Source organism: Podarcis filfolensis, assembly GCF_964270895.1.
Source record: "Podarcis filfolensis genome assembly, chromosome: 12".
NCBI classification, from domain to species: domain Eukaryota; kingdom Metazoa; phylum Chordata; class Lepidosauria; order Squamata; family Lacertidae; genus Podarcis; species Podarcis filfolensis.
In genome coordinates this window covers 48350830-48376238 of record NC_139614.1, presented here as the reverse complement: position 1 = coordinate 48376238, position 25409 = coordinate 48350830, and the positions used below count along the sequence as shown (strand labels likewise).

Sequence of the window (25409 nt, the reverse complement as noted above, 5' to 3'; positions counted from 1 at the left end):
GCACGCTTCGGAGTCTCCCTGTAACCCAACTGCCCTTCCACCTCTCGCCTCTGAGCTGATGGCAGTTCCCTGACAGTCGCAAACCTGGAAGTAGGTGTTCCCGTTTGCGAACTTTGCCTCGGAAGCCGAACATCCGGCGCGGCTTGGTTTCCGAACATTTCGGAAGTTGAACGGACTTCCAGAACGCATTATGTTTGAAAACCAAGGTAAGACTGTACTGGCTTCATCTTATTATCCCCTCTCCAATAAAAAATAAAAAAATCTATTCACAATTTGAAAAACAAAGGAAAGAGGAAGAAATTTATCAAGGCCAGAGGCAAACCCAGCTGCCTCAAGAAAGCCTCAGTCCAGCTGCTGAGAGGATGAGGAACCTAGGGAAGGAAATTGTTCAGTCTGTTTTCTACAATTTGGCATTCCTGAACCTGCTTAAGATCAAAGCACAACTATCAATCGGATTACAGACTTCTCCAGATTCTACAGAATCAGTCCCCAAAAGTGCACATATTTTACATTTAAAATGCAGATTAAATACATATTTTAGGGGTGGAGGAATTGTGTTGCAAGATGTTTATTTTATTGAAAGAGTGCAAACAAAATGTGTGCAATTTAAACAGATTTTTTATGTGCTTTCTTTCAGAAAGTGTGCAAAAAATGGAATGGAACCCAGACTTTATGAATGGGTGGAAGCAAGACTAACACAGAATAGACTTAGGATGCTCCATCCATCCTTAGAGAGGCACCAGGCATGGAGGCTGGTCTTCTGCGCCATTGCCCCATTGCTTTGGCTATTGGTAAATGTAAGTATTTTCATTCTGTGTTCTGCTGCTTAAGTGCAAGAAAGCATTTGCAACTTAGATTATTAGAAATAGGCTATTAGCACAGTAGAAAAAGAGCTGCTTTTGGACACAAAAAGCTAGGTCAACTAACTACTCCATGGATTTTATGACTTATGCAAGTCACTATCTATGAAAGTAAGACATCTCTGTGGTGAGAGTGAAATTTAGGCATCTCCATGGTGCGAGCAGAATGGCTGTTTTCAAAAGTTTTAGTGTTTTATCACTTGTAAAGGGTGATGCATCAAATGACACATTTAAGTTGTTTAGTCTCAAGTTTCTCACTTAAAAACAAAACCCCACACAGTATAAATGGAAATCATTTGTCATTCTAATATAGTTTTTGGCACATTTTAAAAAAATCAATCAACAAAGTGCAAAACATTTTACAGGAAGAGATTTGTGCCTCCTGGAACTGGAGCATCATCCTAGATTTGCTTTTCTGACACACACACTTTCTGATGGAGCTTATTGGATTTTTTTTTTTTAAAGGATCTGTTCTACTGGAGGGCTAAACAACTGGACCGAGTATCTTTATAGTCTGTACAACCCAAATATTATAAACCAAGAAGAAATGAAGAAGGGGATCATTATTTGAACAATGTGTTATCTCTGAAGAAAAAAATGAGAAAGAGCATGCAAACTGCAAGTTGCTGAGGGCCAGTTACATGTTACATCCATATGAAGGCTGCTCCATATGGCTCCATATGGCACAGGTCGCCGTGCCCATTTGTTTGCAGCTTCTTGCTACATCGGCAGATGAAATCGTCTGCCAATTTTTTAAGAGTTCAGGAGAACACCAGGGAATGGAACGCTCCCTTCCCTTCAATTACTTTCCACCATTCTCCACTCTGGTGCAATACCTTGAACCATGGTTAACTATTATACTGGTCGCAGTGTGAACCATGGTTAATGCTATCCATGATTCACACTGTCAGGGGACTGCCATCAAGAGGGGAGAAGGAGGTATGAACATACAGAGAGCCTCCCACTTTGATCAGCAGTAACACTTCATCAGAGACTGGTGTTAGAACTGAAGAAGAAATGGGGGGGAGAGGGGAGGGAAAGGCTCACAGACTTCTCTGCGAGCCCCAGCACCAATCCCAGGGAGGCTAATAGGGAAAGAGAGATGCAACTTCCGTCGCCTAGTTTTGGCAGGGGAGTCAAGCGTAAGGAAAAAAGGCGGAGACTGGGCGTGTCAAGGTTCTTATGCTTGGGGGGGGACAGGAAAAGCCCACTCTCAGAATCTGCTAGCGACTGAGGGAGACATGAACTTTGGATGTCTGCACTGTACATAGTTTGCACCAAATAAAACCTGTAAAAAAGCAGGTCGGAGTCCTGGCTGTTTACTCGTGAGCAACCATACTCATTCCTCACACACACACACACCAAGCAAACTCTACTCTAGAGGAAGTCTGGCTTGCATTAAACACAGATAACTTTGGTGTCACAGTCACTCTAAGAAGGGAAGTGTAGAGGGGATAGAAAGGAGCAGGGATGGAGAACCTTCATTCTGTGAACCGCCCTGAGATCTTATGATGAAGTGATGAATGAAGGGCAGTATATAACATCGCCATAGCAACCCCCACTTTTTAAAAGAGATGTTGAGCTTTCTTTAGGAAGGCAGCCCTGTTCAGGGAAGTTTTTAATGTGTGACATTTTAATGTATTTTTAATCTTTGTTGGAAGCTGCCCAGAGTGGCTGGGGAAACTCAGCCAGATGGGCGGGGTACAAATAATAAATTATTATTATTATTATTATTACTATTATTATTAGGATTTTACCCAAAGTTGTTGGGCTTTTTGGGGAACAGCACCAAAACTTCCTTAGCTGGATTTGCCCGTGGTGCCCAGTCACCTTCATGATGCCCTGCACCCCACCTTGTGGTTAAATAATAATAACCTTTGGCTCTCCAGATAATGCTGGGCTCTCTTCATCCCCAGCCAGCATGGCCAATAGTCAGGGGTGATGGGAATTGGAGTCCAACAATATGCAGAAGATCACACGCTCCCTACTTCTGATCTAGACAGTCTCCGAGCAAGATAGACTTTCCCAAGGCTATCCAATTGATCTGTGACTGAGCAGGATGTAAATCCTAGGCTCCCAATTTCAAATCTGATGTTTGATCTGCTTTACCAGAAGCACTATTGCTCTATTCATGCCCTTTTTCAGGTATTAAAACTTTTTATGGCTTTTTTCATTCACAAGGAAATAGGTGAGCCTGCTGGTCCATTTATTCACTCCCAGTGGTCAGGAGAGACCTTTTGACTCAGGTTGAGCACATTAAACGGCCAACAAACAAGCCTAGAAGTCACTTACCGTCACTGTAATCAATGGGAGCATAAGCCCCTAGGAAAAGGGAGGCTGCAAAGCTGCTGACCAAAGAGATCCTCTGGAAGAGAAAAGGGAAGTGAGAAAGTGGACGCAAAATACATTCGTTTTGATTTACAAACAGATCAAGAGCTCATTCCAATTAAAAAAAAAAAGCATTTTTAAAGTTCCACTTTCAATGGAAGAGTTAGACAGATACTAAAAAAAGTCTTCTTGACCAGTAGGGCTTATGGGTGCTGAACTTCCCAAACAGTGGCTTCGGCCCAAGTATGCAAAGGCAATAGGGTTCTGGGAGTCACCTCTGCAGATATACAAGGGGGGCAAAACAACACAATGCAAGTAGGGTGAAAAATCAGGACCCATGCTCCAAAACATAACCAATTCAGGGAAGGCAGATCAAAGCTCAATAAAGCATACACTTTGCCTGCAGGTGGTCTAGAGGGTCAACTCTTGGCATTTCCAGTAAAAGCAAAGAGGTAGCGAGTGGCCCAGGAGACCTCTCTCTGACCAGAAACCTGAAGATGGTGCCAGACTGTGCTGAATAGCAGCCTGAGCAAGTATAAGGCAGCTTCTTCATTTCCTTATACAGTGGTACCTCGGGATGCGAATGGGATCCGTTCCAGAGCCCCGTTCGCATACTAAACAGAACGTAAGACATGATAGCGCATCTGCGCGTGCACAGATTGCGTTTCACCACTTCCACGCATGCGCGTGACATCATTCTGACTGTCTGCGCATGCGCGAGCGGCGAAACCCAGAAGTAACGTGCTCCATTACTTCCAGGCTGCCGCGGAGCGCAACCTGAAAGCGCTCAACCTGAAGCGTATTTATCCCAAGGTATGACTGTATACAGTATACCATATAGATCATGGGTCCGGCCCAATCACCTTCTAAATCCAGCCTGCCGACGATCCGGAAATCAGTGTGTTTTTACATGAGTAGAATGTGTGCTTTTATTTAAAATGCATCTCTGGGTTATTTATCGGGCCTGCCTGGTGTTTTTACATGAGCAGAATGTGTGCTTTTATTTAAAATGCATCTCTGGGTTATTTGTGGGGCATAGGAATTTGTTCATTTCCCCCCCCCCCAAAATATAGTCCGGCCCCCCACAAGGTCTGAGGGACAGTGGACTAACCCCCCGCTGAAAAAGTTTCCTGACCCCTGATATAGATACTGAACCCTGTTGGGCACAGCTGTAGGCCAAAGGTGGATGCAAAGGGGCCAATTTTTGTTCTGCACTTGCAAGGAATCAGACCTTCAGTTTCACAACATCTGCACTTTGGCATTACGGTTTTCAGCGCCTGCCAAAGCCTCTCCTGCTCCAGCATGCCTGCCCACACATGTAATTGTGACATGTATTTTAATATGCAACTTTATTTTATAATGTATATTTTAAAAACTAATTATTTTGTATTGGGGGGAAACATAGGCTACCTAAATAATATCTGATTTCACTGGTAATTTTAATGAATATTTTATGCAGACTGTTTAGACAGTTTGATTATTAAGCAGCATAAAAAGTCTCCTGTGCATTTATCAACCGTACTTTTCTGCCGTATGAAGCTTAACAGTTATGGAAATACCCAGGCCTTTAGCCATTAAATAATCTATGGCCTGATAAAGCCGGGGGGATTGTTATTATGGCTGTTATTTTGATTTCATTATTGATGCTCCATAAAATGTTTTATATGTTATACACCACCCTGGGATCTTATGATGAAAAACAGTATATCCATCAAATAAATAACTTGTGAATATCAGGTGAATTATTAACTGGTTAGGATACACAGTTGGCATCCCTAAGTTTGGGTGCAATCCTTCCAGCACCCAGTAAAAAAAAAAAAAAGTATTTGTTTGGACAAGCATTTAAAATTGCAGCGAGTTGATTTTATTGACTACATTCATTGCATAATTATTATTTTTTTTAAAAAAGTAGTTTATGCTAAAAATTCTACAAGGCAAGCTTAGGCGGTATGTGGACCGAGAACTCCCATAAGTGCAAGCTAGATTTCGAAGCGGCAGAGGAACCAGAGACCAAATTGCAAACATGCGCTGGATTACGGAGAAAGCTAGAGAGTTCCAGAAAAACATCTACTTCTGCTTCATTGACTACGCAAAAGCATTTGACTGTGTCGACTACAGCAAACTATGGCTAGTTCTTAAAGAAATGGGAGTGCCTGATCACCTCATCTGTCTCCTGAGAAATCTCTGTGTGGAACAAGAAGCTACAGTTAGAACTGGATATGGAATAACTGATTGGTTCAAAATTGGGAAAGGAGTATGACGATGCTATATATTGTCTTCCTGCTTATTTAACTTATATCCAGAATTCATCATGCGAAAGGCTGGACTGGATGAATCCCAAGCAGGAATTAAGATTGCCGGAAGAAATATCACCAACTTCAGATATGCTGATGACACAACCTTGATGGCAGAAAGTGAGGAGGAATTAAAGAACCTTTTAATGAGGGTGAAAGAGGAGAGCACAGCATATGGTCTGAAGCTCAACATCAAAAAAACTAAGATCAAGGCCACTGGTCCCATTACCTCCTGGCAAATAGAAGGGGAAGAAATGGAGGCAGTGAGAGATTTTACTTTCTTGGGCTCCATGATCACTGCAGATGGTGACAGCAGTCACGAAATTAAAAGACGCCTGCTTCTTGGGAGAAAAGCAATGACAAACCTAGACAGCATCTTAAGAAGCAGAGACATCACCTTGTCCATATAGTTAAAGCTATGGTTTTCCCAGTAGTGATGTATGGAAGTGAAAGCTGGACCATAAAGAAGGCTGATCGCCGAAGAATTGATGCTTTTGAATTCTGGTGCTGGAGGAGACTCTTGAGAGTCCCATGGACTGCAAGAAGATCAAACCTCTCCATTCTGAAGGAAATCAGCCCTGAGTGCTCACTGGAAGGTCAGATCGTGAAGCTGAGGCTCCAATATTTTCGCCACCTCATGAGAAGAGAAGACTCCCTGGAAAAGACCCTGATGTTGGGAAAGATGGCGGGCACAAGGAGAAGGGGATGACAGAGGACGAGATGGTTGGACAGTGTTCTCGAATCTACCAACATGAGCTTGACCAAACTGTGGGAGACAGTGGAAGACAGGAGTGCCTGGCACGCTCTGGTCCATGGGGTCACGAAGAGTCGGACACGACTAAACGACTAAACAACAACAATGGATTGTATACAACTTTGAATGCATAAAAAAGAATGAAGCCTGGTATAAAAATGTTTTAAGTATATGGATTGGTAGTCAGAAAGCCATGCATTGCCCATGTTTAACAAAATGGTTGGGGCTGAAGCCAAAACCACCAGGATGTACATTTCAGCAGCGGCTCTTGCAAAGTATTTTCCCCCAAAAAAACCATTTTCCATTTAGTGAGAATTTGTTTAACTGTTGCCTTATTTATGCTAGTACAATTTGCGCAACTAAGTTCCTCTCCAAAATATCTAGGCAAAACAAAAATCAGCTCCGATTTCCAATAAGTGAACTGAAGATTAGCCCACCTCTGTGTGTGTGTAGACCTCGGGGTTCTGGCTGTAAATCTTCGCTATCTGGTTTCCTGTAAAACGCTGCAAAAGACAGGCCAATGCTTAGGAACACAAACTGTAAATTGAGTCAATAACCATTAACTCGGCATAATGAGTTCAGGACGCTGCACTTTGGGTATTTAATTTGTCTGACGCATGATGGAAGTTGTTTTTCGGTTGCAATAGGCACAAAACAGACTATTATGCATCGGCTCATTATGATAATTCTGCTCGCCTTTCGAAAAAGCAGAAGAAAAATGAAAACTGCAGCAAGAGAATTCCTGGCCACAATTTACATTCCAGAAATGATGGATCAACGGAATGTGCAATGCTGGTTGGCTAGGAAGACTCCCATCGCGATCCAGGAATTGCCTCAAGTTCTTAACTGGTTAAAGTCATTCAGTCTGTACAACTCAGCGAGGAGACTGGTTAGATCCACACTACCTTCAAATTAAAGTTGCCGAGGACCTTTCGTGAAACTGACTTACCGTATTTTCCCATGTATAACATGCCCCCGTGTATAACACACACACCCCTATTTGGGGGGTCTAAAAACTGAGAGAATGGGGAGAGATTGCACCATAGCTGTCAACTTACAGATTTGAAAATAAGGGACCAGCAGCCTCGGAAATAAGGGATCAGCAGCCAAAATAAGGGATTTTCAGAGCACAGGTATGTTTGACTTCTGAGCCCCTCCGAGCCAAAGGCAGAAAGCCCAGCCAGCAGCCAAACGAAGCCTCAAGTGGTGGTTCCCACAGCGCAGCAACCCGGTAAAGGCGATGCAGCAAGGAAAACCACCGTCACCTCTCGGCTGGGAAGCGCTGAGCGATGGCGAGTCCCCAGAAAACGCGGCCGATTTGATCAGCACAAGGCATGCCAGCTCCACCCCCCAGTCGTTCTTAGACTCCTTATTGGGTGAGCAACACAGCCAAGCAACACAGTTGGAGCCTCCCTCCTCCCTGGCCAGCAGGGAGGGAGGGAGAGGAGCTGCTTCCTTTGAAACCCAGGAAATTTAAGGGACATCATCAATAAGGGACAGCAGCGGGACACGGTGCAGGGATAAGGGACTTTCCCGCCAAATAAGGGGCGGTTGACAGCTATGGATTGCACAGAGGTGTTGAGCTTTTAGGGGGTTACCTAAATACACTCACCCACCAGACAAACGCTCCCACCAGACCAACACTTCTGATCGCACGCAACGCAGAAGCAACCAATCAGACCGCTCGCCACCGACAGCTTAAAATCACCCGCTCAATTGCCATGGCAGCAACCAATCGGCCGCAGCCATTGCCACAGCCAGCAATCAGCCACACTGTCGCCGCTGACAATCTTCTGTTTGAGGCAGCAAAAAAATTCCCGTCCCTCCCTCTGCACTTCACGTGTATAAGAGGCCCCCAATTTTTTTACATTGTTTTAACGTGAAAAAACCTAGTCTTCTACACGGAAAAGTACAGTACAGTGGTACCTCGGGTTACGTACTTGATTCATTCTGGAGGTCTGTTCTTAACCCGAAACCGTTCTTAACTGGAGGTGCGCTTTCACTAATGGGGCCTCTCGCTGCCGCCATGCAATTTCTGTTCTCATCCCGGGGCAAACTTCTCAACCCGAGGTACTACTTCCGGGTTTGCGGAGTTTGTAACCCGAACCATTTATAACCCGAGGTACCACTGTACTTCTCAACTGGGGGTCTTAACATCAGCATAAAAAACTAGGGAACCTGTGGGGAACCTCCAGCTCATGCACCTTTCTTGACGCCCCCCCCAAGAGGTCCAAGATCAGTAGGGGAGGGACTCAGTCCTGCTGGGTGTTGCTTCACGCGCACATTTCAGGAAAGCACTAGCAAAGCTGGCCCTGCAGAGAGCAGGATTGAAGCTCCTGCTCATCAATTGAAGAATAGAGAGTAGATGAAGTAGATCATTCTCTCCACCCCCGTAGAACAACTCTGGCAGGTAGACAGAACTACCCACCTGTCAGTCACCTGCTATCATCATAGCATCAAGATGGCTGTCAGGTGGGGAATTAGGCCCACCTGTCAAAGTTGGCCCGATCTGACCAATGAGGCCAAAATGGTTTTTCACCCCTCAATAGGAGGTATGCATTCCCCTGTAGAGAAGAGGGCGTAATCATGATTCCCCTAACCGTAACTGTTATATGAATTGGAAAAATACTCCTTTCATTAAATTTTTATCCTGCTATTCCTCCACGGAGCTCAACGCAACAGTCTCCCCGGCCCATTTTATCCTAACAACAAAATAATTTAAAGATTTTGTTCAGCCAAAGACCTTATTCATGGGTGTATGAGCAGGAGAGAAGATACAAGAAGTGGGAATAATAATAATAATAATAATAATAATAATAATAATAATAATAATAATTTATTTGTACCCCGCCCATCTGGCTGGGTTTCCCCAGCCACTCTGGGCGGCTTCCACAGAAACCAAAAATACACTAAAATATCACATATTAAAATCTTGGGCCCTTAGCATTTGGCGCACACAAAAACCTCTCGGAACGACTTGTTCTCACTTCCAAGAACAGCCTCAAAAGCCGAACTTTAGTCTCGCTTCTCAGCTCTCACCTCGTAGGCTCGTGAACCGGTGACCTCAGCAAGTTTCTGACCCCCTCCGACAGCTTTTTCCAGAGAGCAGCACTGGGCAGTTGTGCTGGAATCCATCCAAACAGGGCTGTTGCTGACAGAAAAGCAAGACTATCGGGGATGAGAAAAAAACAATGTCTGAAAAGTGGTCAGTGCCAAACCAGCAAGCTGGTTTAGGAACAATTGCACATATCTATTTTGCATGGGACGCAGGTGGCGCTGTGGGTTAAACCACAGAGCCTAGGACTTGCCAATCAGAAGGTCAGCGGTTCGAATCCCCACGACGGGGTGAGCTCCGTAAACAGCGTTTCCGTGTGCTGCTCTGGTTCACCAGAAGCGGCTTAGTCATGCTGGTCACATGACCCGGAAGCTGTACGCCGGCTCCCTCGGCCAATAAAGCGAGATGAGCGCCACAACCCCAGAGTCGGTCACAACTGGACTTAATGGTCAGGGGTCCCTTTACCTTTACCTTATGTGATTACAAGGGGGAAGAGACCATGTGCGGGTCTCTATAGCTGGCCAAAAGAGTTTTCGCTACATCACTCTCTGGTCGGAAGCAGATGCAGCCAGGCAGTAACTGCCTCCTTTCATAGCCCAAGGCAGCGCAAAATGAAGCAAGATGTGTCAGCCTGCAAAGGGAAAAGGTCTGCCTCTTTGGCAGCATCAATAGAGGAGGGAAATGCATTTCTCCTATGAGACAAGTACTTAGGACCCAAGAAAAAGGCTGGTTTGGATTATGCAGATGGGGAAACCTGGATTAAACCTGATGTCATGGATGCAAAAGAGGAGTGGGAGGCACCAGCTGGGGAACTGGAAAGGGAACCCCCAGGGGAAGAAGGTTCAGAGCCAGGGGACTGGTGGTGGGACAACAATGAGTGGCCAGAGGGAGAAGATGGAGCAGACTAGGAGGAGGAGGAGGTGTCAGAAGCTGAAGAGGCAACAGAGTTTAGTGCATGAGTAGGCAAACTAAGGCCTGGGGGCCAGATCCGGCCCAATCGCCTTCTAAATCTGGCCCATGGATGTTCCGGGAATCAGCATGTTTTTACATGAGTAGAATGTGTCCTTTTATTTAAAATGCATCTCTGAGTTATTTTTCGGGCATAGGAATTTGTCCATTTCCCCCCCCAAAAAATATAGTCCAGCCCCCCACAAGGTCTGAGGGACAGTGGACCGGCCCTCTGCTGAAAAAGTTTGCTGACCCCTGGTTTAGTGAGTCAGACGAAGCTGTGGCAGAGAGCAGTCCGGACTCCGTGACAGGAGAGGAGCAGGGACAAGAGACAGAGCAAAGGCAGGTTGCTGTAGAATCCAGGGAGTCTCCTCCTGCTGCTGTCACCAGCTCCCCTCCTCCCTGGTATCCCAGAACATGTAGAGAAATGAAGAGGGCAGAGCAAAGAGAGACAAGACGGTGGAGCCTTAGGCTGCTGGGCACTGGGATAGGAGCCTTAGAGAGCAGTGGGAAGGTGGGGACCTTCAGTCCTCGCAACTGCTTCATTGGGGAATCAACTGGGAAGAGTTGCTGTGATCACTAGGCCTGCGCTGTTTTAGTTTCTTTGAATGAAGAGTTAACTTCATTCATAAAGAGATGCTTCATTCATAAAGCACCGGGGGGTTTTATTGACCTCCACCCAACTCCAGCTCCTGACACCCATATTCAGCCAGGAACTTCACCCATCATGCCAGGAGCTGCCAGAGCATCAGAGTTCAGCCCTATCCAGACCTGGGGTCTTTGCAGAGGGAGCAAGACTCTCCAGCAGATCCCAGCACCACCTGCAACCCTGAGGAGCCACTAGATCCAGACACCCCAGCTATATCAGAACCCCCTTTGTCACCCACAGGGCCACAAAAGTGGAGGACTGGCAGGAGATTCAGAGCTGCCAGCGAAATGCCTGGATCGCTGTATGTGAAGCTACTTGGGAAGTAGGAGAAGTGTATGGAAGCACCTGCCCAGATCAAGATCTGTCTGAGAGCCAGGAAAGGGTGACACCTCCAGCTCCTATGTAAGCTCCCAGCCTGAGCTGCTTTGCTGCTGAAGCAGCAACTCCCTTAACAGATCCAAGCCTTCCTGAACCAGGAAAACAGATATAGTTCTAGAAACCAGGAACCAAAGTTATGTTCATGGCTGCAGCGTGTGATGAGCCACTGAGACGAGAAGTTTGGAGCCTTTCCCTGAGCAGTGGAGTTTGCAGGTACTGGCTCTCCTCCCAACAGCAAAGGCTTTAAAGGCCTTTCATACACCCGCCACTGTTATACACTTCTTGTTCACAGGAAGAAAAAGAAAGCATCTTGTCTGCATCATCATTTGTGCTTATCCTTTCCTAAAAGGAATGCAAAGCATGCTTCAATTATTTCTAAAGTCAGCAAGGAGTTGGGAAAGTGAGCCACTAAGGGTCAATGAGCAAGAGTGGACTTAAACGTCCTTCCAAACTCCTAAGATAAGTTACCTTCAGGGACTGATGCAAAGGAAGATCAGGCGATAGGTTTTGTAAAACAGAGTTTGCACCTTCTTTCCAGTAGACGCTTCCATGTTGCTGTTAAGAGAGCAAAAGCATAAAATAAAAGAGGAGTGGCAAGTTAAGATTCATAGCTGGATTTCCACCAAATTTAAAATACACTTGCATGCTATTAGAACATCAGTAATGGTGCCTTTTGGACACGGGTGGCGCTGTGGGTTAAACCACAGAGCCTAGGACTTGCCGATCAGAAGGTCGACAGTTCGAATCCCCGCGACAGGGTGAGCTCCCGTTGCTCGGTCCCTGCTCCTGCCCACCTAGCAGTTCAAAAGCACGTCAAACTGCAAGTAGATAAATAGGTACCGCACCGGGGGGAAGGTAAACAGCGTTTCTGTGCGCTGCTCTGGTTCGCCAGAAGTGACTTAATCATGCTGGTCACATGACCCGGAAGCTGTATGCCGGCTCCCTCGGCCAATAAAGCGAGATGAGCACCACAACCCCAGAGTCGGCCACGACTGGACCTAATGGACCTTTAATGGTGCCTTTTAAGGATACTAAAATGCCTTTTAAGGATACTAAAATAAGTTTGAAGGCAAGGCCATTTTCTTTATCACAAATCATGCCGGTAGCAGAGGCTCACCGATGGCAGGGGAACACTCCCAGATCGCTCCCATTCTGCCTTCTAAACCTCCTAGCTCAAACTCCAACTCTCCACAGGCCTCATTGGTCAGTGCAAGGGCTCTTGGGATTCCACTTGCAATGGTTCATGGGACTGCTAGGTGCTGTTTTCACACCTTTTTGCTCTGTCTGGGCTCTTTTCAAGCTGTTTTTTGCAATTCTTAAAGTCACTTCTGGCTTTGGTGCGATGCATGTGTGCGAGGTAGCACGTCAATTGGCTGTTGCCTGCACATGCAACCCATAATAAAGGTTCTCCCACTCTCTCTCTCTCATACACACCCCTATACTTTTAACTGACCTGCCCAGCTCCAGACAAAGCTTTCACTCTGGAGAAGTTAAATCCAGAAGACTTCATCTTTTCCAAGATCATATCCAGGGCCTAGAAGAACAAACATGATCAAGACTGACGGCTGCACTCCAGGAAATTATGAATCCCAACAGGCTTCAGAATTAAATAGGTAGATTCCTGTCATCAGTGACAGAGAAGGAAAATGGAAGAATTAGATAATCAGTAGAAGGTCTCTCGAGAAACTGAAATGATTAGCATGCTGAATAAAAGCATTTTTCAGATGAAGAGAGGGGGGAAACCTTCAAACAAGTTTAGTACACATGCTAATCTTCAGGGCCAAACTAAACACCACAAATACAACCTTCAGATGACTAAATCTTCATCTATTAATTTCAGTCAATTAACAGTGCAATCTTAACCAGATATACTCAGATATAAGTTGTATTTAATTCAATGGAACTTACTGCCAGGGAAGTGGGGTTAGGATTCCAGCACAATCTATTAAACTTGAATGCAAAAAAAACCCCACAACAGCAGTTCTGAAGCAAAAAGCACATGTTCTTTGTTTCTAAGATGATGCATGCTTGCTTTGTAGCAGGCATCATCTTATAAGAAGCATCCCTCCTATCTCTCACAGCCAGGAAGCCTCTTCCATAATTGAAAAACTGCAAACTGCAAACACTAAATAGTTGAATTAAAAATTGTGCAGAAATAGAGATTTAAGCCTGCTGTCCTTTCTCCTGTTGAAAGGGTTAGAGTAATAAATCAAAAGTCATTGAATAAATTAAATATTTCCATCTTATTTACCATGAATCTGCATGTAACATTAATCCAACAATTCATTCTCTTTTGCAAAGTGCCTTTGGGAGGTAGCAATTTACAGCAGAGGAAGAGACACAAAGGGAAATACAGTACAGTGGTACCTTGGGTTAAGAACTTAATTCGTTCTGGAGGTCTGTTCTTAACCTGAAACTGTTCTTAACCTGAAGCACCACTTTAGCTAATGGGGCCTCCTACTGCCGCTGCGCCGCCAGAGCACGATTTCCGTTCCCACCCTGAAGCAAAGTTCTTAACCCGAGGTAATATTTCTGGGTTAGCAGAGTCTGTAACCGGAAGCATATGTAACCTGAAGTGTATGTAACCCGAGGTACCACCGTACCACATATGTTTCCCAGCCTGACTGTTTTAACTACAATTTCCAACCATCAGCAGCTGCCAGGGGTTTTCAGACCAGCATATACCACACAGATGTGGATCTGGGATTCTTTGGCTGGAAAAGTAGAGTTTCTGTGGGAAATGAAGAGTTAAGCACTCCTCCCCTACCAACCTTACACCTTTCTTATTTCTTCTCCACATAAAACACACCAAAATATCATAGAATAGGAAGGAACCTGAGATTAAGAGTCTAGTGCTCTATCCAACTTTGCTCAACTTTGAGGTGACAAATATGCCTTGAATCTTAGGGGAAACGTGCCGCAGAACAATATCATGCCAGCACAACCCTTCGAAAGCAGGCACATGCTGGGAAAGTGGCCATACTAACATCTGGGCAGTTCTGCTGTGCAGATTTGCATGGCACATGGCTGACGTTCAACCATCTGCTGGACTAAGCTGAGCGCAGCCAGTGTGAAAATGGCAAAATAGATTTGCACCAACAGAAAGGCAGAGCCTAAAAGGAAATTTATGCATTTATTTATCAATTTCAGAAAAGTGTATGTTTCACTTGATTAAAATGTTCTTCGTTCACAGTTGTCTGTTTCTCAGAAGAACAAGAAAGAACCCTCAACACAAGGTGAGAAACGCTATCATTCTAGTCTGGTTACTGTTATGTACTGAAGTTCTCACCCTGGGCCAGCAGGGGAATACTGTGGATAGTTATGCAAATAAGGGATCAAAAGTGACGTTCAGTGATTGGATAGTTTTAGAAAATTGTTACAGTTACGTTGTACTGGAGCTCTATATAAGCAGGCTGACTGAACCCTTCAGTTCAGTTCTGTTCTAGCCTGTGAATAAACAAGAGCTGTTTGAAGAATCGCTGTGTAGTCTGATATGTTCACCCACAACTTAACAGTTACAATGTGCTTATAGCAGCAGCACACTGTAAACTAAGCAAGCAGCTTCTTGGTTTTTCAGTAGGCCAAGATCTGTGGGTGCACCTCTGAGGTGGGGAATTTCAGGCCCAGGAACTGAAGGCAATCTTCCCAGGCTTCTCTAGCCAACGCTCAAGGCTCTCCCCAGGCCATCCCATCAACACCCAGGCCACACCTCCCACCTGCTTGTGGCTGGTTGGAAGGTGTGACTGAACTGTGATTATGCCTCTTGGTTATCCGGATAGAGAACTGTGTGTGCACATGTGTGTGTAGAAACCTCCGAGTTTTGCATGGCTTACATTCCAAGGCACTATGCACATCAGTGAAATCACGTATAATTGAATCCCATTTAAAAAGCCTGCAAACACCCAGTTCCGCCCCCATTCCACCCTTTGAGTGATGCTTTAGTGAGCTCTTTATGATGTTTCCAGGCTACTTGTGGGTTTGGCATGATGCGCGCATACACGGTTGCACACCTACTGAACGCATGTAAATGGCGGGCTGTCTGTATTTCTTTTTCATTATAGTGGTACCTCGAGTTACATACGCTTCAGGTTACATACACTTCACGTTACAGACTCAGCTAACCCAGAAATAGTACCTCAGGTTAAGAACTTTGCTTCAGGATGAGAAGAGAAATTGTGCTCCTGCGGCGTGGCAGCAGCAGGAGGCCCCATTAGCTAAAGTGGTGCTTCAGGTTAAGAACAGTTTCAGGTTAAGAACGGACCTCCGGAACGAATTAAGTACTTAACCCGAGGTACCGCTGTATTTGAAAAGAAGGTGCATTTACAGCTAGTTGACGCTGCATACACACTTCCTTTTTTGCTCCAGTTCACGTGTAATGTCAAGTCCCCACCCTACCCATGGTTAAGCCATGGTTTGGCTAAGCAGTACATCCAAACTCGGACTTAGACAAACCTCAGTTACAGCTCCAGACAAATCACGAGCCATGGTTTGGACATAACAATAAGCCAAACCATGGCTTCACCATGGGTAGCACAGCAGTGGCAGTTTAGTTTCTCCATACAAAGAAATCCCAAATGGTGCAACTTTTGTTCACCAAGTTGTTGATCGTTTTGGTTGCCCTTTCCTGAGCCTTTTGCAACTCGACAATATACTTTCTGAGGTGAGGCAACCAGAACTGTACACACTACTCTACATTTCACTTGTCAGTTGGGTTTATTTCCCCCCAAAAAATAATATATCTAGGGATGGGGTTTAAGAGCTAAAATGGCCAAGCAAAAACCTCCAATGTTCGACAAACAAGAAAAAAAGCAGAGCCAAACAGGTTACTCTTCTCCAAAGAACAAAGAGATAAAAAGCAAGAAAGAGTAATACAGCTTTCAAGTGGTTAAAGAGTGTAATTATGTCAAAACTCAGCTTAATCCCAAACAACGTCGACATCATTTAGAAATTAATGCATCTGCTATCACAAACAATGATACAAAATGTGACTACTTAAAGAAATGAAGTAAAAGAAGAAGAAACATGATCCAGGAAACTGCAGCGTCAAAAGGATCCTTAACAGCATTCCAAGTGAAATAGAAAACAAGCAAATTATAAATTGTCTGGCAAATGTAATGGTTTCTTGTGTAAAGTAATTTTAATAATGCTGAGCTAAGAAGCTGAATCATCTAATGACACAGACAGAGCCAAGCGACCAAATTTAGAAACAATGGCAGCTCCTAATTAAGAAGGGAAGGGATTTGCCCTTCCAAGTTACAGTCTCTGTACTAGGTAATCACTTTGCACTCCTGCTACTGAAGGATCTGGAGTGTGTGCAAAAGATTTCGGAAGTAAGCACAGGCCCTGCTCTCCTACCCAATGAGAGGGGCACACCATTACCCATTTGGGTTTCCTTTCCATGAACAACAATCTGTCCCTCACCCAGTCCTGCTGAACTTGTGATCCCCAAGACTGAGCAAAGACCAGCAGCCACTTCTTGTGACCTGATAGAAATGCTTGAGGAGACTGTGTTTGGTCGTTCCCGGAAAGCAGCAAAACTAGAAAGTTGTATCAAAGTCCACATGGGTTACCATACATGGCTGCTGGGCTGCATTCAGTTTGGTAGGACATCTATGAGGATACCTGAACAGCAACTATGTTTAGCATTAGCCCAGAACCACTTGCAAGAATATGGCAAGTATTTTCAGAAGCAAAAGCTGTCACAGCAGAAAACTACCTTTACACCACAAGGCCACTGGCTAATACTGATCTGATTCCCATATCTAATATGTACGAGTAGAGATGTAGCAGATCAACAGAGAACCATCATACTGTAAGATTCAGAAGTGCAGTAAAAATACTTCCAAAACCTTTTGAGCCCCGTGCAGCGGCTCTTACAATTTACTTAAGACCACCAAGTGCACTTCATTGCTGAGTAACGACCTGAACCCGGATATTCTAAGTGAAAAATGAATTATGTCATCCGCAGCACAGAATAGAGTCAACCATAGTTAGAGGTAATTCTAGATCATTGCATCTTCCTTGTTGGCACAGAGATTTTGCTAGGCCTCTATTGACATAAACCTAAGCAAACAGGCAACGTGTCATTTTGAAAAAGGTAATCCTATAGGGCAAAAGACAGGAGGACAAATGGGGAGAAGGGAGAGGATTGGAGCCAATTGCAGGAACCCACCGGCCTTCCTCTCCAGGCACCGGCGACATTACTCAAGCATCAAACACTTACCTTCACCCACATTAATACAGGAGAAGTCACGGTCAGTCTGTCACTGTGAACATGGACACCACCTTGAGTGCTGCAGGAAAAACAATGCCTAGGTGAATAAAACTAATTCATTATTTCACTTTGCATTTCCCCAAATAACACACAAGTACTCTCTTGTACACAGCTAGGACAGTTACCCTTAAAAAGAATGCAAAAACAAAACCAAACATAGTGCAGTGTTACTAAAGGAATACTTTTAATCACAACATTCTATGATCCTTGAACAGGATCTGCCCAAGCGCAAGTACAGAGGGAAATTTAATGCCAACGCAGGTTTAAACCAAACTAAGCACAAGTGACGAAACATACCCAAATTCTGGAAGATCTTTGTCAAAATTTACACTGTCCTCATGAATGACTCGCAGTTGTTCATCTACAGCAATTACTTTCAGCTGGAGAAAAGAAAATGTTGCCGCTGCTGTTATTTATTTCATTAGGATTTGCTTCCTATGAAGCATCTCAAAGTACTGCATAATAAAAATATGTATAAAACAATTGTATATATAAAAACGGTTAAACAAACATTTATACAAGAAGTAAAAACACTTACCGTACATATACAAAAAACAGTAAAAACAATTACATAGATATAAAAACAATTTCAAATGCAATACAGATACCTACAGGTATCTTCCAAATAGTGGCGTGCCTTCTAGAATTAATTATATCCACTGGTGTCATTGATTCTAAAATGCATGCCTCCATTTGGAAGAATCAATAATTTCTGTGTGATCAGTCACCTAAAATAGCAAGTAGCTAGTTCATTCTGCACTTCATTCCATCTCCAGAAACTGATGATCGCTGATTAGTGTTCCACTTCCTGGGAGCAAATTAGAGTTTCACTAAGGAAGTACTGAAATCCCCATGATTAATTCAGAAAAATGCTTCGTGTTTTCCCATGAGTACCCCTGCCCTTCTTCCTTCACCATTGGCCCTGCCCTTCTTCCTTCACCATTGGCCCCTTCTTTGTTTTCACTACAGTATTGCTTTTTACAATCTTGTTTTGTATAGATCTTTGCATTCATAAAAACCTCACTTCCACTCATCCCGTCAATTTATTAGAGAGGTGCGATGGAAGGAAGATTGCTTCAGTTCTGACCCTACATCACCTTAGCTCAGCCTTCCCAAAGCTGGTGCCCTCAACGTATTTTGGATTTCAACTCGCATCAAGCTGTTTGTAGTCCAAAACATCTGGAGAGCACCAGGTTGGCAAAGACTGCTTACTTTATGTTACTTATAACTGCATTTCTATGCCACTTCTATCTGGAGTGAGACCTGTTCCATAAAGAAGGCTGATCGCCGAAGAATTGATGCTTTTGAATTATGGTGCTGGAGGAGACTCTTGAGAGTCCCATGGACTGCAAGAAGATCAAACCTCTCCATTCTGAAGGAAATCAGCCCTGGGTGCTCACTGGAAGGACAGATCCTGAAGCTGAGGCTCCAATACTTTGGCCACCTCATGAGAAGAGAAGACTCCCTAGAGAAGACCCTGATGTTGGGAAAGATGGAGGGCACAAGGAGAAGGGGACGACAGAGGACGAGATGGTTGGACAGTGTTCTCAAAGCTACCAACATTAGTTTGACCAAGCTGTGGGAGGCAGTGGAAGACAGGAGTGCCCGGTGTGCTCTGGTCCATGGGGTCACGAAGAGTCGGACACGACTAAACAACTAAACAACAACAAATGCCACCTTTACTCCAAAGAGCTCAAGGTGACATACATGATCTCCCTATTTTATCATCACAACAACCCTTTGAGGTAGCTTAGGTTGCATGATTAGCCCAAGGTCACCAAGTGAGCTTCATAGCTGAGTGGGGATTTGAACCCTAGTCTCCCAAGTCCTGACGTGGGTGGCGCTGTGGGTTAAACCACAGAGCCTAGGACTTGCAGATCAGAAGGTTGGCAGTTCGAATCCCCGTGACGGGGTGAGCTCCCGTTGCTCGGTCCCTGCTCCTGCCAACCTTGCAGTTCGAAAGCAGGTCAAAGTGCAAGTAGATAAATAGGTACCGCTCTGGCGGGAAGGTAAACGGCGTTTCCGTGCACTGCTCTGGTTCGCCAGAAGCGGCTTAGTCATGCTGGCCACATGACCCGGAAGCTGCACGCCGGCTCCCTCAGCCAATAAAGCGAGATGAGTGCTGCAACCCGAGAGTCGGTCACGACTGGACCTAATGGTCAGGGGTCCCTTTACCTTTACCTCCCATATCCTAGTGTATCTAACCACTGAACCATGCTGGTTCTCTGTTGACAGCATCTTGAATGAATTAGTAATTATTGCTTTGTACAAGCAAGCTGTCCTTATTTCTAACCATTGGGCTCCTGCCGTCTGCACCTACCACCCCTTGAAAGGAGCTAAGACCCTTCTTTCTCATTTGCTATTTATGATCTTTAGAGAGAAAGGAGTGTTTAAATGTTTTCTAAAAAGTGTAACGGCAGTGTCTAAATGAAAATGCTATCTAGTAATATGAACTCCCACTTCATCAGTTTGGTTGGGGCTATAGGAAAGTTACAGTATTTTTTTAAACAAAAATCTGCACGTAATGACTAACTAAACTTCGTAGGTTAACCTTTGATTTCTCATTTAAATATGCTGGAACTCAGGAAGTGCAAGTAGACTTTGCTTCCAGGTACAATTGCTGAAGCCTGTGCTAAGGGGCTGAATTTCTCCAGTTTGCCAAAGGATTTTATCAGAACTGTGAGATGTAGTGCCACATCATAAAAACCAAGGGAGAAGGAAGGGGGGGAATCATTGTGAATTTGAAACAGTTCTAGAAAGACCTATATTCCACAGCTCAGCTGCAAAAAGGCAAAAGGTGAAATCCATTGGCAGGTTTTCCTAAGCAAGCCACATTTATGTGCACTGTAGCTCCGATTCATTTAAGAATATTCTAAGAGTCTGGCTGCTAGATTAGGCCAAAGTCCATGGGCATAGCTGGGGTCCCCCCATCCATCAATTCAAAATCAATACAAATCTGAAGTTCTGCCCCCCCAAACAAAAGCTTGCCCCCCCAAAAAACCTACCCCCAAAAAAATCCTGGCTACGCCCCTGTTCTCACAGCAGCCAACCTGTTGCTGCAATGGGAAGTCCAAAAGCAGCACCTTAGTGCACCAATGCTCTCCCCACCTGTGATTCCCAGTACTTCAGCAACAGAACATGCAAAGCATGAATGTATCAAGCACACGTTTGCAAACATCTCTGTGCCTGGACTGGCTGCAACTTCCTGCTTCAAGGGTACACTCAGCCCTGCCTCTATGTAAGGTGTGAAAAGTCCCTCAGATCCAGAATTTAAAACAAACATGCCTTTATTTGATGTTGTTGTGCATACTTGCAGAGGGGCAGTTGTGTGCTGGCAAATCTTAACACTCGCCAACACTTAAAATCTTCAGTCATTATTATTATTCCATGCCTTCATCCGAGGATCACAGGGTGGTTTACCATATAAAACCAGTCATCATCACATGCTGGTTTGGTTGTAAGCATAGCTGTCAACTTTTCCCTTTTCTTGCGAGGAATCCTATTCGGAATAAGGGAATTTCCCTTTAAAAAAGGGAAACGTTGACAGCTATGGTTGTAAGTCGCTCTGGGCTGCCTAGGGCAAAACAAAGTGACATACTAATACTAATACCGCTGCCTGCTTGGCTCTATACCAGGGCATCCCAAACTTGGGCCTCCATCTGCTTTCGGACTACAATTCCCACCATCCCTGACCGCTGGTCCTGCCAGCTAGGCATGATGGGAGTTGTAGTCCAAAAGCGACTGAATACTCCCGTTTGCGAAAGGCTGACCTAGAGGCGGAGAAGGAACCATCGCCTCTGCCCATCCCATCACAGAGGCTCCCGGGGGCTTCCTCTGTGCCCGAGTCCTGCGATGACGACAAGGGATTTCCTCAGAGCATGTGCAGAGCGCCTGCTTCCTTTCCCCCTCCCCCCTTCTTGACTCGAACCAGGCCTCCGAGGTGGGGCGGGAGAGGGGACCGAGCGCTGGGCGAGAGGAAACTTTTCCCGCGCCGCCGTCCTGAGGCGACGCAGGGACGCGAAGCGAGGGAGGGCAGAGGGGGAGACTCTGCTTTCTCCGCGGCTGAAGGCTCCGGCTCCGCCTCCTCCTCCGCGTCCATTTTTTTTGCCACGGGTACCTGCTGGGTGCTGAAGTCCCATCCCAAGTAGCTGGGCTCGGCAGGCGCAGCCATGGCGGCCTGAGGCGAGTGGGCCTCGCCGTCGTCTTCGCTCGGCGGGAGGCAGGCCCGGCGCCCGCTTTTTTGCCTCAGCGCTCCCTCACAGAAACGGCTCGCCCGGCCTCTCTCCTGTGCCCAAGCGCCGGGCCCTGGTAGTTATTAACCCGCCCGCCCTGCGGCCCCTTCGGGGGCGGTGAAGGAGGACCCGCCTCTCGCTCGCTCGCTCGCCCAGGCCCGGGGGTCGAAGCGGCGTTTTGGTGGCCTCGTTGCCCGGCGTGAGCGGCCTCCTCTCGGCGGCTGTTTTCCTCAGGCTTCTCGGCACTTCAATCCCCCCCACTTTTTAATATACAAATCACACAACAAATAAATGGTGTCGGTCAGGGCGCTTCAGAGGAAATAATAATAATAATAATAATAATAATAATAATAATAATAATAATAATAATAATAAAAAATAATTTTATTTATACCCCGCCCTCCCCAACCAAGACCGGGAAATGAGATTAAACTATGGTCTCGTTAAGATTAGGAGTGAGACAGTTTGGTAAGGAAAGGGGGGAAACGCAAGGTTAAGAACAAAAGCCTAGCATATCATCACAAGAGGCTGACCCAAAAAAGGGGGCAGCCAATGGCTTGGCTGCTGGAATTCAGATTCAAAAGGAAGGGATTTCCACCCTCAAAAATAATGGATCTTTGTTGTTGCGTAACCAGCAAAACTTTGGCCTGAGTTTCAATATATCAATATGCTGCCATGCCTCACTCATAATGGCTAACGACGACAAGGATATTTTTTATTAAATTTTTTTAAAAAATTGTTTAAAAAGACAGATGAAACCCAACTAGTCATTTCAAATAATTTAAGACTATGCTAAAAAAAGAATTAAATGAACCTTTTTTAATTTTACTTATTTTTTAAAATGTAGAATAAATCAAGTTACATTGAACGAGGAAGATTTTCTTTTTCTGAACTACACAGTACAGTATTTGATGTATGGTCGCACCAAAGATTTTCATAACAACGTTATACAGAACTGGCAGTTTTGTTGTAAGCCAAAAATGGCTTATCTCCTGAGTTTAAGCCAATAAAAACTCAGAAATGTGAGGAGTTAGGAGCCCAGCATTTTTTATTGCAAAGCAATAGGTTACAGTCAGATTGTTCTGCAAAACTGCAACCATGCCCAGTGGTTCAGGCAGTGGTATTTATAAAATTTCAAACAAAGCATTTCAATTTTCACCAATCGTACATCATTACCTCATTTCATGCTTAATACACATGCGCAATAAGCACTGGCAATTTTGCTGATTCAGTGTTGATTCCCACTGTGTTTTGTTACATTGTGTTAGTATGCATATTGGAAACCTGTGTTACATGTAGCCATTTGTACCATGTAGCAACGTCTGTTCTAGCTTTCAGCTTTATCTTTGTGATTCACATATTGGCTGTATTTCTGCCCCAATTGGGGGCAACTTCTTGCAAAATCATCAGTTTCACAAAGCAATAGGTTACCATAACTTCTCTATTAGAAGCGCACTCAACGATTTCCAGGGGTACACATTATCACATTTATTGTGGCCCTTTCATTCCCTTTCCTAATGATCTCTAGCAAGGACTTCACAGTTGCCTCCTACTGCGTCAACATATTAATTGAGATATTCCCCACAAACTCAAGATTTTTTTCCTGGTCAGTTACCAACAGGCCTAAGCCAAGTTTTGAGGCCCTCTTAGCCAATAAAAAAAAGACAAATGCATGGAAAGAGAAAAAGGTGCCCCCCACAAAAGAAAATTGAGTCGTTTGTTTCTATAATCAGCTGGTCTGCGAGCACATTGGTCATGGTCTAAGCTTGTAGCATCATTTCTATTAATATTGGTGAAAGTTTTTAATTCTAATATGAAAAAGGTTAACAAAAAAGTATTTTACCAAATACCCGCAGATCTAAGGAGAGAGTGTGGGTTATGTTTTGGTTTGATGCACATAAAAGCAAGTTGCAAAACTTATTGAATGACCCCAAATTAACAAGCATCTAAATCTGAGCCACTCTTTGAACCCGAGGCCCAAGCCAAATGGCAGTATGCATGCATGGCATGTAGAAAATAAACAAGAACAGCTTTTCCTCCTAACACTGAGCAGCTGGGCCAGACTGAGAATAGCATAGTGAAAAAGGTATCCAACAATGGATGTGTGAAGGCAGCTTGACAATTGCTTTGACGCGGGTGGCGCTGTTAAACCACAGAGCCTAGGACTTGCTGATCAGAAGGTCGGCGGTTCAAATTCCTGCGACGGGGTGAGCTCCCATTGCTCGGTCCCTGTTCCTGCCAATCTAGCAGTTCAAAAGCATGTCAAAGTGCAAGTAGATAAATAGAAGCGGCTTGGTCATGCTGGCCACATGTATGCCGGCTCCCTTGGCCAATAAAGGGTGATGAGCGCCGCAACCCCAGAGTCGGTCACGACTGGACCTAATGGTCAGGGGTCCCTTTACCTTTACCTTTAGAAGTATTGCACTAAGTCTTGCAGGGCAGGCAGAAAGCTAACACCCCCAAAGTTTGACCGCAGTGTCCTCCGGCTTAAAGAAGATAACTCAGCAGTTTTCTACTGTGAACATACCTAAAACTAGCAATAGAGTAACAGTAGATTAAGTAGGTCTTTTCATTTTGCATGTGAGCGTTATCAAACTCTGCTTGAAAATTAATGTTGACATTGATTAGAAGCTACCCGATAAAAAGTCAGGCCTTTTTGCTTTGCTCTTCAATGGGCCATAATACAGAACAGCAGTTTCATATACAGTACTTTTTTACTTAAATACCTGAATTAACACCTAATAAATTATTTTAATTTTATAGACAAAAGTTCACCACCTTTGCTGAACTCAGAGCCAACCCTACTATTAGGCAGAGTGGAGGATATTATCCAATCACTGGTGATGAAGTAAGATTCAGCTGGCATACTGCTTGGTTTCTGTAAGTGGGATGTGGGGAGATTTGCCTCAGTCAGCAAAATGTCTTGGGGAAGCCATGGCTGTGCCCTGTTTAAATATGTCATCCTTTGCTTTCCTGTTCCTAAAGATAGCATAGGCAGGGCTGAGTAACAATGATGCACAGGCTGCATATACATTTCCCCCCTCAAATAATTATGGGCACTGTACTTTGTTAAGCAATGCTAGGAATTGTAACTCAATAAGTGGTGAGTTACAGTGCCCAGAACCTTTGAGGGCAGAAATGTGCTTCAAATGTGTTTTAAAGATATCTGTACGCAGCCACAGTCCAAAATAATATTAATATTAACAAATGCAAGTATTACCCCTATGGGGGTTATCCAGAAGGTACAGTACATCTCTCTTTTGTACTAGTCACACATTTCAGAACAGGAGTGCATATTGCTGACTCCCATCCACCTCCACAGAGGTCCACATTCAGTAAAGGCTCACAGGGATATCAAAGTTTCTGCTGGTTTTGCCTTCTACAATACAAATAGTCTTTAGTGGACAGGGGCACCTTGGAGAGGGAATAAGCAGGACCAGCTGCTATATCGTTCAAAGAAACAGATTGGGATGGGGAAAGTGTTCCACTTTAAGGACTATCCAGAAATGTTCCTTCTTCATTTGAATTCTTCTATCGCAGCCACTCTGCACATTGAGAAGGACTATTTGGCAGAATCTTCCCTGGACTGTTCCATGTTTTGCACAGTCCTCACAGTGATCTACACTGAAGTTAAGTA

General features: G+C 44.6%; 1 protein-coding gene and 1 long non-coding RNA gene across 11 annotated transcripts in view; one reads left to right on the top strand and one right to left on the bottom strand.

The window, feature by feature from the left end:
- XYLB (xylulokinase) overlaps positions 1 to 21786 on the bottom strand; it is a 114822-nt gene extending 93036 nt beyond the window's left edge. For 3 of the 10 annotated variants that reach the window (XM_083579685.1, XM_083579682.1, XM_083579684.1), the window contains exons 1-8: positions 21658 to 21786; positions 17838 to 17920; positions 17490 to 17559; positions 12720 to 12800; positions 11735 to 11821; positions 9276 to 9404; positions 6674 to 6739; positions 3153 to 3225 (exon numbers count right to left, since the gene is read on the bottom strand). In XM_083579685.1, coding sequence (XP_083435811.1) covers positions 3153 to 3225; positions 6674 to 6739; positions 9276 to 9404; positions 11735 to 11821; positions 12720 to 12800; positions 17490 to 17559; positions 17838 to 17920; positions 21658 to 21711 — 643 coding nt within the window. In that variant the 5' untranslated portion in view covers positions 21712 to 21786. Of the gene's footprint in view, positions 1 to 3148; positions 3226 to 6673; positions 6740 to 9275; positions 9405 to 11734; positions 11822 to 12719; positions 12801 to 17489; positions 17560 to 17837; positions 17921 to 18152; positions 18247 to 21657 lie in introns of those variants that run through there. The other 7 variants (XM_083579681.1, XM_083579683.1, XM_083579676.1 and 4 more) reach the window with 5 other exon arrangements.
- On the top strand, positions 21291 to 25406 carry LOC310746260. The gene is made up of 4 exons (XR_014540544.1): positions 21291 to 21502; positions 21609 to 22006; positions 24536 to 24620; positions 25313 to 25406. It is a non-coding gene; the product is annotated as an uncharacterized lncRNA (long non-coding RNA).
- Positions 25407 to 25409: the final 3 nt, after the last annotated feature.